Source organism: Heliangelus exortis, chromosome 3 (assembly GCF_036169615.1).
Source record: "Heliangelus exortis chromosome 3, bHelExo1.hap1, whole genome shotgun sequence".
Lineage (NCBI taxonomy): Eukaryota > Metazoa > Chordata > Aves > Apodiformes > Trochilidae > Heliangelus > Heliangelus exortis.
In genome coordinates, this window is record NC_092424.1 from 9,561,386 (window position 1) to 9,577,711 (window position 16,326).

At 36.7% G+C, this 16,326-nt stretch overlaps 1 protein-coding gene across 2 annotated transcripts in view; it reads right to left on the reverse strand.

Annotated features, from left to right (window-relative positions):
* SMYD3 (SET and MYND domain containing 3) overlaps positions 1-16,326 on the reverse strand; it is a 349,611-nt gene that overhangs the window by 66,267 nt on the left and 267,018 nt on the right. The window contains exons 6-8 of one of the 2 annotated variants that reach the window (XM_071739126.1): positions 14,233-14,300; positions 11,806-11,908; positions 4,767-4,877 (exon numbers count right to left, since the gene is read on the reverse strand). In XM_071739126.1, the coding sequence (XP_071595227.1) occupies positions 4,767-4,877; positions 11,806-11,908; positions 14,233-14,300 (282 nt within the window). The remainder of the gene's footprint in view (positions 1-4,766; positions 4,878-11,805; positions 11,909-14,232; positions 14,301-16,326) is intronic. The other variant, XM_071739128.1, reaches the window with a different exon arrangement.

The following is a 16,326-nucleotide window of genomic DNA, read 5'->3' on the forward strand; positions in this document are numbered from 1 at the left end:
GTACTAAGCAAAGCAATAAACTGATTAAAGGAGTAACATACTTACTGGCATTATGTTATTATTAGCTTTGGCAGCTATCAAATACTTGCAAAATATAAAAATGATTCCAATTCAAGCCCATTGCTTTTGACCTTGCAATAAATAAAAGCCTTCCAAAAACCAAGCTAGACTAAAAGATTAAACCCTGGCTCCAAAGAAGAAAGACAACTCATAACAAAGTGATTCTATAAGCACAAATCTCCCTGAAATCCTTGGCTGAAAATGTAGAATATGAACAATACTCTGGCTCATGACTGTGGAAAAAAACTGTTCTCCCTTTAAAATGTTTGTCATCAGTGTAATCCCATCTTTAATTATAATTAATGTAACAGGCTTTTATGTGCTGGAATGGTAATATGTTGCCAAGAGTTCAGCTTTTAGGAAGGCACAGATTTCTACAGTCTGATGTTAAAATGGAGCAAATAACAATAATGTGTAAACCTGTCAGAGGTACAACGAGATGAAGACTATAATAGCAATATCTTAAAAGTACTGGCACTCAAAAAATATTCTGAGTGAATTTTATAAAGACCTTTTTTTCCTTCTTTTAGTTAATGATTTTTTTTTCAATTTCAGCCAAAATCACTTAAAACACCATTTTGATTTGTAGCTAATGCCATTTAATTTGGCATTAGCCATACTGCCAAAAGGTTCACCTTAATCTCATCTCAATCAGTTCACAGGGATGTGTTAGCACTCACTATTCTTCCCTTGTCAAATCAGGAGCGAGGCTGCTTGATCAGTTGCTAAAATACTGACCACTATGTTATGACCACTGACAATCAAAAAGTATCTGGCATTGAGGCCTGGGAACAAAATATTATTTGAGATCCAGAGACCCAACTATTTGCTATTTTTTGCCTCCGTATTTTCTCATCCCTGACAACACTCATTCACCTGGATTATTTCATGGCAGTGCTCACAGTTGGATAGGCAGATAAAAATCTAGTCTTGCAGAATTATGTAAACTAGAATGGTGAGAGTACCTTAACACTCTACTCTGTGATTGCAGATGCAACCACTAGCTGAGTTTAATCCATTTTAGCAGAGACAATAGAGATGAAGCAGTGAATCTGGCTTTAAGATACATTTGTCTACTGCAGCAGCCAGAGACAAATGCTTAAAGAGATCTGCATAAACAAATTTTACCAAAAATCTGGAACTTATTGTGCTGAATCTACAGAGTTGCAACTGCACTCTGTATCTATGTCAGGTAGCACAGAAACACAATCATGTCTCTTTATTTCATGTTAACCACTACTTCATTGAGCAATGTAACTTATCTCACCCCACTGGATGAGGATATTTACTTCACATTCTTTTAACCTTTCCTTTAAAACATTCCTTTAAAAGTCCATTCCAGTTTTCATAGATTTCTAGTGCAAGACTATGAACAAGCTGCTTGTCTTTTCTTTAGGTGTGGAGGGAGGCTAAGAACTGGCTTAGAGTGGATGCCTAACTGAAGTTTGATGAAATCAGTAACTTTAGGTTGGCTAAATCTGTTATTTGTTCACGTAAAAATCTCTGAGGCTAAATATGAAACCACAAGGTGATGGTGTGCATAAAGCACACAACTAAACCACCTCAAGGACGTTCCACTTCAAGGAATTTTTTCCATTAAAACAAATCCAGCATTTAAACCCAGAAGACCTTAAAAATGCAGCATCTTTCTTTATTATCATTTGGATGACAGAATAATCATCAAGTGCCATCTGCATGCTGCGTTTGGGGAAACTGAGCAAAACAGAGCTTCAAAGAACATTCACAGAAATGGCCCCTGATTAGGCAGACTGATCTGGTTTCTAGTAAAAAAATCTGTTCAGCTCCAGTTGAAATGGTTGCTCCTCAATAATTATGAAAAGTAGGGGCAAGGTCTTAGAAAACATGAAGTTTGATTTTGAATAAAATGAATTACCCAGATCACTTACAAAGTCAGTAACTGACCTGAGAACAGAAACTTGATACCATCTTCATTCTTCACCTGAGCACGTAAGACTTCAGAAAATATAGCAGGAGACATGAATTTAATTTTTAAGAAACTTGCGAAGTATTTTTATAAATATGAATAAATAAGCATACATGCAACTAAGTACTAATACATAAAAGGTTTATATGCCCTTCATACAAACTTTAATGCATATTTCCCACAGGATCCTCAGGATCACTATTCAAAGATTACAAAAGATGTGGAATAAAAGCTACAATGCAAATTACTTGACTCACTGTTTTACTGTAAACTGATGTATGCATCTCAGGAGTGATTCCTCTGCTTTCACTGGTCCCTAGGATGTACTCAGCAGCTGGCAGACACACTCAGCAAGACTGGAACTTGAAAGTAACAGGAAGCTACAATCTCTGTGTTTGTTAGGAAAAGGATTCTAGCTTTTTTGATGAGGTGACCACAACCAAAAAAATTCCCAAGACCATAGAAGTTACTTGAAGGCATAAGAATTTCCAAGCCAAACTGCAATTTGCGTTTTACCTATAAGAAAGACTTATGAGGTGGATTGCTGTTGACTGAGGCATTGCTTTTGCAAAGCAAGGTTGTAATATGGGAATTTACTGCTATCTGATTATATTTACTGAATCACAGTGTTGAAACTGCCACCTCTGATGACCCAAAGTTGTCTATTCTGTAAACAAAGACTTTGCCTTTTAAAAATTTTGCAAGATGCCTTGGAAATTTGTCTCAGTATCACGGGAAGTGCAGCAGGAATATTACTGAATAGTTTTGCCAAGTCAAATCCAGTCATTCTGTAATATAAAAAACCAGAATTCCCTCAAATATTATCTCCCACTGGAGATGCAATGTTACATGCCTCTCAGCTTGCCAACAGGGACTGAGATCAATGGAAAAAACCAAAATCTGTTTGCAAGTTGTTCACGTAAACAGTTGCATTTCTAAAATCTCTGTCACAGAGAAATGAAATGTAGTACTATGACAACTGCTGCTGATTATATTTAATCATCCTTGACTGAGGCTGAGGATGATTTCATCAACAGGCCAAGCAGACAAATGGTTCTTAGCCCTTCACAGACCTCATTACATGGTAGCAATGAAGATACTACAGAACTTCAGAATGCAGTCACAAAGAGCTTTCCAAGCATTTTGCAGGATCATCCCCACAGGGAATTTTGCCAGCAGGCAAAAAGATCTACAGAAGATTAATTCAAACCACAGTTAATAATTTCAAAGAGAAAAAAATTAATTAATTTAAAACTATGTATTAGACTACTCTTTTCATTGATATATGCATATAAAATTTCACTACAGCATTTTTTGATGCTGTGTTGACTCTTCCAGTGAAGCGTACTCCGTCCTGTGGATTTTGTTTCTCAAAACATTCCAGATGCTGAATGGTCTTTACACCACTTATCTACCTGTTCACAAACTGTTAAGCGATCCTGAAAGACTCTTCAGATTGCTTATTTTTCTTACTCATCACTCCATCTGTGGCAATGCCATTCCCCAAAACTAATCTAAGATTTCATGGCACTTGAGTGAGCATCTTGAAAAGAAACACAAAAAGAGGTCTCCCCTTCCCTTCACTGCTTTTGAGTAGCATGGCAGCAATCTTTGTCAGGCACAGAATGCCAATGAGTTTTGCACAAGGACAGGAAGTAATTTAGCATTATGCCATAAGCCTGAAACTATCCTGTGTTCTCTTTTTTCTGAACTGCTTACAGATGAATCAAAGGACACACTATGTATTCAATGGGTGTACTTTGGCTTGAACAAAAACACACACACAGAGGAGTTTAAACTGTTGTGGGTTTTTTCTTTTTTTTTTTCTCTACAGCACTTATTTCATTAATCATATCATGCTTCTTGGAATCACACTTTAATCAATACTTTTCTTACCATTGCTAAGCTACTGGGAACACTTTTCATTTAGCTATGGCACATGACTCACCCAAACAGGCATTTGTAAAAAGAAGAACAAATGTACATACAACTTGAGAGACAAATTGCATAAACTGCTATAAAGCCAGCCTCATTTTGCATATTCCATTTAATGTCTCATCAGGCTTAGAGCCAAAATTATTCTGGCCAGACTGTACAAATATGAAGCAACCCAGAATATAATTACACCAGGCTAAGATGAACCCTAGTAAAAGGTCATTTTATTTATTACAACCACAGACCTATTTCTCCAAGAATTTGTGAGAGTATAAAAGTTACAGCTATGTAAGGAGCCTCTACACTCTCTCTTAACAATTGCTGTGTATGTCTGGTTGTTCTTGAAAATTCCTTATGCAGGTGTTTGTCAGAATTCATTTAACATTATTACGAGGATAAGCAGAAACTTCCTTTAACATCAGACAAGTGAATCGAGTTATAATTTCAAGTTGATTCTTTTACATAGAAAAATAATAATAAAATCCATTCCTTACAGCTTCAAGTCATGTCAACTCTCATTTTCAGAGGTCCTTGAATCTCAAATTGATCTGAACCACATCTTGAAATAGAAAGTGGTTCCTAGCTTAATGAACAATGTATATTTAGCAAGAAATTCTTCTTATAACATTGTCAACATTTCCTGCTTTTCTCCCCTTTGTGGCTGCCTTTCATAGGGACATACACAGCACTGAGGGCAGAGGTAATTTGCTTCTCTGTTCTGGCTATTCATAAAGCAAAAGGTAAGTATTAAGTAAAGAAAGGGAAGCTGCTGAGAGGCCTTGAAAAATTCTATTTCATTGGCAAGAAATTACTTCATTCAACCTACCTTTTCTTGATTCTGGCAGAGAAGACAGTCACACTGAAAGCAATACTGGCGCAGCAGCTGCTTTTGGCGTTCACTGGTGGGCATCAGGGATTCAATATAGCTGATGGTGAGCTGTGTGTGGTACATACAAACCCAGAGTTATGTGTTACAAAAATTCCATATTAGGTGTATGTACAGCTAAGGCAATGTTTTTGGATACAACATTTTTCCATAATAAAATTAAATTTTATTTTAACAGATGGCTTCCTAGAAAAAAACGTCAACTTTCATAAAGGATGAAAAAAAGACCAAAAAAAATTTCCATGGAGGAACGCTTTTCCACATTTCCAGAACAATATTGGTTGAAATTATTAATTATCACTATTTCAACTTTTCATCCTTGGAAGAAGAGAGTGAGAAAAGAGAGAAAAAAGAGAGTGAGGAGCAAGAGAGATGACATGGGGGTAGGGATTGGAGAGAGAGGGGGAGGGAAGAGAAGAGAGAAAAGAGAGAAGAGAAAAAAATGATCAACTTAGTATCTGAAATTCCCCTACATGAAATCTCATTCTGAGTTGCTCTAAAGCTTATTTGTGTAGCACTGGTTTTATACAACAACTTATCTCAAAAAATTTTGTCTTTCTTGCAAATGTATGTTTTAGCCTAAAGAAAGCTCCTCTTACACCACACCCATCTTCAGTATGTTTGTGATTTGTCCTTTGTGACCAAGAAAACACAAAAGGATTGCAGTCAAGTTTTTGAAACCATTAGAAAAATTACCAAAATTATAAAAGAAAATGCTTAAATTTGTGCCATTTTCAACTTCTCATGCTGTACAGAGTGAATTCCAATCAACCACTGGAAAGTCTGTAATTTGTTCACTTTGATGCCTTCCAGCAGGAATTTTACAGGGCTCTACCATTTGTAGAGTTCTTCAAATGTTTAAAGTGCTGCACAGGCATAAACTAATGATAAGGGAAAGAATATAACAGAACAACAGCCCACCTCAGACCAGCATTCACTCATAATGCTATTGAGTGATTATACTATACACCCAACACTCCAGAGAGATCAGGGGTAAAAAAATCAGGTCACGTTATTTCATCCTGAGCCTAGGCACTTCAACTAATTGGTAGAATTTTCACATGCTTCTCAGTTAAATCATGAGAGTCCACTCAAAGAAATTACAGGAAAACCTGACCAATTTGTAGTAATGACTGAAATCTATTGCCAGAACCTGCAATTTTCAAATTAGCAAGCATTCTAATTAAATGAGCAATTAACAAGCAACTGAAACAATACTTACTTTTTTTTTTCATTTATTATTACAGTGTAATTTGATTACATATGGAAGGAGGTCTGTATTAAAAGAAGATTACTGAGATGACAAAGTCAAGCACTTAAAATAATCATAAGCAGAAAGCCTGCAGAAAAAAATAAATACGGTCCTGTAATTGAAGACTAATAGTATAATTAATGGAAGAAACGTATTAAAGTTGCACTGATAATGGAAAGTTAGAAAACATGAGAACTTTGTTAAGTTTTGCACTCTATATAGTGTTGTTTCTCCCAAGTTGTGGGTGTCTCAGTGGAGAGGGGATTAGTTTCACCACTGCTGGTTCACAACAGAACACTCTACACCAATCATTGATACAGGACCTGCCAGCTTCCCTCTGAGCTTTTTGTGGTGAATGGATAGAAATTGTTTTGCCTATTTTTTTCCTACTCTTTTCTCCCAAGCCTTTCTGCCCTGTTTTCTCACATCTGTCCCTCTATCATTTTCCAGTCTTCATCTCCACAACCAGTAACCTAAACCTGGTTTCCATCCTTCAGTTCTAGCTCCTTACATATTCATTTTTGGTACAACAGGGTGATTTTATCTTCCTGCCAGTCCCAGATCTGTGCTTCTGCCTTTCCTGCACGCTTCAGCTTCACTGTCTTTGTTGCCCTACTCTGGTTTCTCAGTCATCTTCAGTGACCCCATGAACTTTGTCCTTATTTCTTTCCCCAGCTGTTCCTACTCCACATCTTTCTTGGTGCTGTGACAAAGACCTGTCTCCCTTCCTTCCCACAAAGCAGTTTCCAGTCAAGCTCTAGTACTAACTTCTTCCTTCAGCCATTCCAAACCCATTTCCCTCTCCCATCAACAACCCTCTGATTTTCATGTCTGCAGCTGGCAGGTCTTTTCTGTCAAAATCATTCTGCTCACTGGCTCTTATCGTCTGCACAAAAATCACTGGTTCTGACCCCATGTCCTCTGGGGCTTTAGGTTCAGGTGACATCCAGCAATAAAAGGGATTTAATCAAGTTCAGGAACAGTCCAAGACAACAGAAATCTTGATGGGAAAATTATTCATGTGAGATTAGTCTGTCCCTTGCTAAAAGTCAATGGTCTAAACCCTACCATTACTGTTAAACCCATCATTAGGCAGGGTCCAATTATACTGCAAAACAAAACTATAGCCAACACTGAACATGCTTTATCCATCTCCAGCCTACAGGCTACATCACTTTCTGTCTTCCTTTTTGGCTTTTTTTGTGGTTTGTTTTTTTGTTGTGTTTTTGGATTTTTTTTTAAGACCAGTAACTTCTTTTTCAGAGGTTACCACGCAGTTGTGGATATGAGCAGTCCCATAACAACCTGTTCTGGATTGGTGCATATAACTGGGCAGAAGGAGGACAAGAAGTTTTGTCACATCGATATTTCCTTTTAGTGTTTTAAAAACTAAGGGTTTCTCTTGCTGTCAGAGGCCCTAGTCCAAATTCCCAGTCCTGCTAACAGAAACCCATAAGTGAAAAAGCTGGCAGACTGAGTGGGAAAATTTAGAATATTTAGAAACATGACCAACCTAACAGTGACTAAGTCTGTAGTAATCATTTAATCATTTAAACATAAAAATTCTGTATTCCGGTCTCTCTCCTACACTTGTTTTAATTTTGGATCCCTTCATTAGATGCAAGGCTCATTTAACTTTGACATATTTAGGAAATATGCCTATTTATCAAAGGTTGCCTTAATGGTATTTGCATGCGGGATGTATGGTATTAATTAAAACATTATTTCAGCTGACCAAAGCTTCCCTCTTTATTGCATTGCTTATAAAGAATGCAGTAAATGTTTCCCCATGAACTAGAGAATATATATTTATTAACATTTATGAAGGCAGGGAATTATTTAACAGCCGTGAGACTTATTGATTCTCAAGACTTCCTCCTTAAAAATGCAGTACTGTCTGAGCTCAGCTTCTCACTCCAACACAGAAGCTTACAGTTTTTGTAACAGGGTGTAAGCTACAGAATTTCTGGACAGCAGATTCTGAAGAATTCTAAAATTGATTATTTTAATGCAAACGGCAGGGAAAAAAAGTGAATCCTCTTGTTTTTGCAGTCATGGATCTCAGAGTCATAGGGAGGGTTTCAGACAAAAAATCTCTGAAACAGAGTCATGTAAGTGGTGAACTGTCTGTGTTCTTCCTGTTTTGACATACCTAATCAAAATGCCTTCTAACATAAGGAAAAATTTGGTTTAAAAAATGGAATGTGACAAAACATAACGTGTCACACATATGCACATATAAAACTTCTCACAGAATTATACTAATGGAAGTATTACAAATTTTGCTTGAAATCTCTCATGAAGATACAAGATTGAATCTCTCATGAAGATTCATTCCTGGTCATCTGAAACTATGACACGCATTTAGCCTTTTTTTAAAGAAATATTTGCTTTGTAAGAGTAAAGTCTGCTGTTTCTGCAGAAAGATGCAATTTTTCTCTAATGAAGTCTGCAGGTGATGGTAGCTACATACCTATTTCAGAGCAGAACTGGACCTCAGCTAAAACAGCCTGGCTCTCAGCAGGACTCATTGATTTGAGCCATGCACTGAACTAACCACAGCTCTGCAACTTCTAACTGGAGAACAGGCAAAATAGCTCATGTTTGCCTACAAAATACTAGGTGGACACAGAAATTTAGGAAAAATGAACTGAAATGATAGTGCATATCTTATTGCTGTTTAAAGTGGTTTCTTTAGAGTAGAGAAATGATTAAGACCTCTTCAGAGCAGGCTGCTTGTCTTCTTGAGAAACTAAATTACTGGTGGCCTACCTTATCACTGTAGGAGCCCTGGTGACCTCTAGGTGAGTAAGTTTTTCCTTTCTATCCTTCCCCATATCTTACCTTTCTTCACAATACTTAAATTTCAAAGAAAGTGCAAGAAAAAGAACTCTCTGTATACTGTTGAAGTAACATCACGTAAAGCTGGAATAGTCAGCCCTACAACTAACATTATCTTGAGGAGCAAAAATGGTTTTATAAGAAGTTTTTAGTTAGTAGAAGCATGTTTCAAGTCATCTAGTCTTTTGAGTGGGGACATACAGAATAAAATCCCCACAAAAATCTATTATTTCTTTCTTTCTGCTGTTAGATTTAACTATGCTCAAAAACCTGTTACTGATTGGAGTAAAACACAACCCCCAATCTATGCATGGAGTTCAAGAGTTGCTACCAAGCCTTGTCTTCAATTGTTTTGTTCTTCTTGTTCCTTATAAGTTTCATTCCCTTTATGACAGTTGCAGGTCAGAAAACATTTAAAGTTAGTGGTGATCATTACCAGCTGATCAAGCATTAGAATAAGGCATATTAGGAGAGACTCCTTGTCTGAATTACAACAGAAGATAGTTTGCTAATATAGCCAAATTTTCACTTTAAAATTTTTTATCTGTGAGGATTATAAATGTCACTTAAACAGATGAATAAATTGTAAATTATGGAAATGAAAGCTATTTTTTTTAAATCAATCAAAGCAGAAATGGCCAAAAAACAATGGGAACATAGTGTGCTTTTGTTAAAAATGGTAACTTTCTGCCCCTGTAGAGCATGGAGTTCCATAGAACCACATTAGTGTAAGACACAAATAATATATTGTAAGAAAAATCTCAACTTTTGGCTTTCAATGCAAAATTTAAGAAGCAGCCACTTCTGCATCTTGCCAACTTAGTATTTTCTCAGGATTTCTGCAACACACTTTGTTTTCTTAAAGCTTCAACTTTGAAAACCAAGCAATTATAAATGAATCCCTTCTTTCAAAGCCTATAAAAAAGTTTATTCATGACTCATAGTTTTGCAGTGCTTCAAGACTGACAACACTATCTTTACCACAAAAATGGCTACATTTTTGCATATAATTAGTGATTAGTTTTTCAAATATACAGCACCATCAAATTTCACACTTTGCTTCTATAAGGATTCAGTCAACTATTCTGTTTCAGGAGTCCTAATTCTCTACTGCCTGAGATACATTTTGGTCTTAGAATTTGAACAAATTTCAAAGCCCAAACAGAAATTCAGTTAAAAATCACTAAATACCACTTGCCTTCCTGTCAAAAATACGCAAAGCCAACAAAATGCCTAGACATGAAACTAAACCTAAACTGAAACAACTTCCATCATGACATCAAAACTTTTTTAGGGTCCCATAATCTTGCATGCCTTCTATCACTGACTTGATAAATATAATTACTGTGTATAGCATGAGCACTTTAAAAGTGTGGCTGGTGCATTAATGTTACTCCTGAATAAACCTGCATTACACCACAGCAGCTACATCCAATGTAATGATATCTCTTCTTCCAGTTTATAACCAGTATCGGGTCTACTGGTGCCTCCCTCTTATTACAATTGTGAGATGACCTCCCTGTATCTCCATTTTCCCTGTGATCATAGGTGGTCAACAACTCTTGAAGATGAATAAATTTGTGTAGTTCTCTGATCTAAAGCACTAGAAATGTGCAAAAATATTTTTACTTCTCACTCACCTAGTGAACACATCATACTGTACTGGTTGATAATTTCCTGGCAAAGGTCCAGAAGCCCTAACAAGTTTGTTCCTGTATGGATAGTAAAGTCATCATCCTACTAATCTAAGCTTGATTTGCTACTTAACTTCTCATTTCTAATCAACTTTAATGCTTGCTTACTTTCTATTAATTATTACATAAGGGATCTAATTCTATCTAAACCTACTATAAGTTTGAGCAGGATATGGCAGGTTTTCTACTGCTCATAATTATTTTTCTTCTTGCCTCATGACTTGAAATTATGTTCTTCACCTCAGAGCACTCTATTCATTCAGAAAACCCAATCAGACTTCTCCCTAGCCTGTACTTTCTTTCCCATTAGCTCAGAGATGTAAGTAAAAGCTCAACTCAGAACAGGTGATGTAGTTTCACATACACAGGCATGTAAATTCAGCACATGGCTATCAAGAAAACTGTGCTAACCTGTGCTGCAGGCAAGCAGTAAGTCAGCATGGAAAAAAGTTGTACCAAAGCTACCACACAGAATGCAAAATGAAAAGTGGTAGCAGTTGTTTCAGAGGAAAACACTTTAGAGGGAGGAAAAGAGATACCACTTCTAAATTAGAATACAAATGCCTTTGATCTTCCCACACTTTTAAGCACAGGCTTGAGCCATATTTGTATTAGGGCATGATTTTTAAATCTGCATAGGTCACTGGTGCATGTAAAGTTACATATACACACACCTTTGCAGGCCTTACTAAGAAAATTCCAAGTTGCTTTTCTGAAAAAGACATTTACTTTGAAATGTTTACCTGGCCACAAATGATTCTTTTCAAAGTTGTACAAATGCTGTCATAAAAAAAAAAAAAAAAAAAAAAAAAAAGCTGAGTAGGGTTGCAGCCTGACAAAATTCTTATTGTCACAATAACTTAGTGAACACTGCATTCCACACAGAAATATTGTAAATGTTTCCATAAGGGTAAAGACGGTCAAATACAAACAAAATGAAGTGCCTAGAGGAGGAAAGGAGGAAAAAAAAATTATCAGCACTGCTAGTGATTTATGGGAAGTAATGATTACAGGGCCCAGGCAGTGTGAAGGGATGATTCTATTTATCATTTCCCCCCTGATAGCTATGTGCTAGAAAGTGGCATCAATATATCATCAAAATATTAAGCTGGTGGCCCTGCAGTCTGGAATTTATTTAGGGAGATGTCATTGTTGCAGGTGTCTCTGACGGAAGGGAGGACAAGTTAATTACCTCTTCCCCAATCTGGATCTCTCGGACGGAGCGAAGTAAAAGCTGGTATCCTTCAAAAACAATCACACAGTTTGGGTCACAGCTGTGGTTCAGCAAAGACATGCTGTGAGGGGTGGTAGAAGGGGAAAAAAGAGAGAGAAATAACTTTACAAAGGTGCCTCCACTGCCATTCCCTCTTAATCATTTAGAAGTAGTTAATATGATGGCATTTAAAGTATCAAGCAATTAAGTTATGAAACAAATAAAATCCCAGTGTATGAGCTGCTCTTGGCTAGGGGAGGAAAATGAATGCTTAGAAGATTTACATTAATTGCTAGTAGGAGCCCTCCCTGTATGTTTTTATTTGTTTTTGCCTTCTGTGTAATCAGGGTGGGAGGAAGGCGATGGCCTCCCAGGGACTTTCCATGAGGCCTGACACAGGGGAGATGGCAAAGCAGGCAATCAGGGAACCAGGGAACCTGGAGAGTTCACAGCAAAAGGTGAGTGCCTTGGGGCAGTGTTTTATTCCTGCTACTCTCCTCAGTTTCAGGGCACTGAGCTTATGGGTTACCCTGATTATCAGTGGAACCACAGCTCAGTGGGGCCCATAACCAACCTCTATTTTGTATCAGGTCAATAATGGAGTATACTGTGTTCTAAAACAACAGTACTTGATGTGTAGAATTTAAAGAGAGATGCAGCCATTGCCTGTTTTTACACATATTTTAGTTCTGATGCTGTGTGTGACATCAGAAGGAGCACAGCTCAGTGGGGAGCTGCTGCACCCCAAAGAGACAGACACGCTGGTGGATCTCCTGACACAAACATGCTCTGCCTTCTTCTTTAAAGACAACTGTTAAAAACAGTATCAGCAAGATCTGCTTTCGAGTCCCATGTTTTATTAGATGAGAAACAACTGACTGCCCAGCCAACATCAGTCCCATGGAACATGTAGGGCTCATGGCTCTCCTCCTATGGGAATGAACTATGAAATTCTGGCATCATCAGGCTGCAAGAATTTTTGGCTTATCCAGCTCCTGGCTGCCTTTATTTGCTTTCTTTATCTGCTTGATTCAGCAATTCAAAATCCCAACTGTTGCTGGTAAAATAGAGGATGTTTTTTAGTGTCAGAGCTCTCCACCAAACCACGTTTACTCAGTTCTTGACTACTAAAGGAGCTGACTCTTTTCCTACCCCTTTAGGCTCAATAAAATACCTGTGATTAATCTCCACATGAACCCAGTAATGTACACTGGGAGAGAGTATCCAGTTCCCTTCTTGTCAGATCACTGGGTGTACTCCCAAAGCTGCTGGCAAGGAGATGCAGAGAAGGACAACAAATTTTGTCTATTTTAAAATATATTGGGATGATGAAGCTCTTCTAATCAAATTTCATCTGATTGAAACATTAGTGGGTTTGATGACAGTTTCATCTGGAAGCAGATGAATTTCTCAAATTGCTCTGAATGGACCTGGAAAAGAGCCTCTTGGGTCCCTTGGCAGTGCCTTAGCACAGAACACAGCCACTTTCTTCACAGTCTGAGGCATTTTTCAACCAAGAGAAAACATTTCACTACTACTAATGCTCCAAAATAATGTTCCATTTTTCCTAAGTATATGAAAGGATTTGTTTCTACTCTGCTATGAAATCAAAGACTGTTCTGTACTTTTCCTAACACTAATTTCCATGTCCTCCTAACTGCCTTTCCAGTATCTTTACTACAAGGCAGTCCTCAAGATATTAAGATTCCTTAGTCAAATCTTACACTTCTGACATTAGCAGAAAAAGAAACAACAGTGACAGGCCCACCGAGGTATTAAAAACATAATTCAAACATGCATTAGCAAAAAAATTGAGATGGTAAAATGTAATTTTAAATTATACATACTAATTTTCCACATTAATAATTACAGGTAACTAATTCTTTCAAGGCAAAACCTTCCCTGGTACATACTCTTTACCTAATACAAATAAAAATAATTCAAATATTAACATCCATCGCTCAAGGGGCTTATCTTTTCACCTTACTGGTTTCTTAGTTATGGTAATTTACTAATATATGTGTTCAATCATCTTATAATTGCCAGTTCAGAAGGCTCTTAGCTGTAAAAAATTTGTATTTTAAAGCAATGCTTCATGTTTCCTTTTACTAATCCCAGCCACACATTTTTGATGTCAACATTTATTCTTACTTAGAAAAAAATCTAACAGCTCCATAAAAATAAAATATAAAGACATTTCTTATTTAAACTGTTTTAACTCTGCAATTTGGACTAAGAATGCTTTAAAACTTGATCACAGTTTTTATTCTCCTTTAATTTATTTGCATTTCCCAATTTCTCATTTGGATGTATTACCTGCTGCTTTGATGGCCCCTTACAGCTACCTAGGTAAGAAGGAAAAAAAAAATCACATAGGTTTTTCCTGTGAATGTGAATCCACAGTACCTGGGATACAGGCCAACACCAACATCCTGCATCTCTCCATTACTGATGGTGAAACAGTTACAGGTCACCTGTAAAAACAAGGGAAAAAATCCAGGATTACCAGAATAATTTGGAAACCCTGTACTCAAGTGAAAAAAAACTTTCAAAATAAAATGAAGGGGCAATTGGTTACTGGATGGGAAACATTCAAGCCCAACACTGGTGCTCTTTCATTTCAGTGCAATCACATCTGGGACACACTCTCCTGTAAAAACTCAGTCAATTAAAAGCAGAAACTTTAGTATCCTGTCAAAATGCGGGGTTAAACACATGCAGAGGCCCTGCTTTCCTGTCCAGAGGGGTAAAAAAGCCAAATCACTCTACACAGAGGCTCGGAAGCTCAGAGACAACACAGCAGATGACAAACTATGACTGCTGATGGAGTGACTGTTTCCATACAGGGACTGTGCTGCTACCAGGCTGTCACAGCACCTTTAAGCAAGCACCAGTGGAGCCCAAAGAACATACATGGAACAGTTCTGATGCAGCAGCCTTTACTGTGGCAACCTGATAGAGGCATAAATAAATGTGAAACTGCAGATCTTTCATGTTATGGGTATTTTTGTCTGCATGTTAAAGATCCCACAACATAGCATGTTCAAATTGCCATTCAAGAGAACTGCAACTTTTCCTTTAACCTCAAATATTCAGATTGATGCTGTAGTCTCTCTCATGCAATTACACAAAGCTAAAGTGTTTTTAGAAAGAGTGGAGAAGAATGGAAGTGGTTGCAAGTATACAGCCCTAGCCCAAGCTAGATGGTTGAAATTTCTTAGTGTTCAACTCCAAGACAGATCAACACATTGGAAATAATTAGCAAGTAACATTTTCGTAGCCTTAAAAGAGAAACAGGATCCAATTCCTTTTTTTTTTTTTTTTTTAATATCTAGTTTTATAAGAAGTGGTTTTGTGTTTGGTTGTTTGGTTGGGTTTTTAATTTTTTTTTCCCTGACAATCTACTGGTCAGTTATTAACAAGGTACTAATGAAATACTTTATGTAGAAAAACACTGCATTATACTGCATACACAAGTAAAGTGCCAGGTTTGTTCTATTTAATATTAGATTACTAATATTCATTCTTCTTAAAAGAGAAAAAAAGTTAAGTTTAGGATTTGGCAAATAAGAAAATGAGATTTGAAAACTGCAGTTTTACCAAGAGAGCAATTGTCCAGAACAGTAAGTGCACACCTCTATTTTAAAGATGTACACATTTAAGAGTATATCTCATCCTACAAAATGACAAATTCTTATTTGTGAGAGCACTAACCATAAGAAGAAAACAAAAACCTCTTTCTAAATTTCTCATAAATTCTAACAGAAGTTAACAAACATATATGTAGTAGGAAATGGTTTGGTTTGTTTATTTTTGTTTGTTTGCTTTCCTGTTTTTTTGTTGTTTTCTGTTGTTTTTTTTTTTAATGTTTAGACGATACTTTGATTAGTCTATTATTTATGTTACTCATCCAAATATTCCTTAACATTTACCAGAAGCATCTGTCTTAACTGTTTCTTTCCTGCTGGCATTGAATATTACATGTCAGACAACTTCCAAGCAAAGATTAGCCATTTAAAGTGGCAATTATCCTGGGTCTAAAAATATTGATTCTGAAATTTATTGAACAAAATGCCTTGCAGGTAAAAGAGACAGAAAGTCAGCTTATGGGAACCATAGCTCTCTTTAATGGTTCGTGAAGTATCAGAAGTCTAACACCTCTTAGAACTAAATGAACTAAACATCTTCTTCCTTGCAAATCTCCTATTATTACCATAAAACTGTTTATATTAACAATAGTGAATTTCAATCACTGTAGAGTTATAGAAACTGCTTCATCCTTTTCTGTTTAAAGGTACTTATTCTATTATGTGAAAAGTTTTGCACACAGAAGTAGCAACTTTTACTTCTTCCTTTTCATAAACATCCAATAGCTTTTTATGTCAGGGTATAACTGAAGAAAACTCTGAGATTACAACATCAAGAGTATTTCACTGTGAAGCACTTTTAAACCTCTCTGGTTTTGATATTTTCTCAGTATTCAGTTGCATCTCAATATAC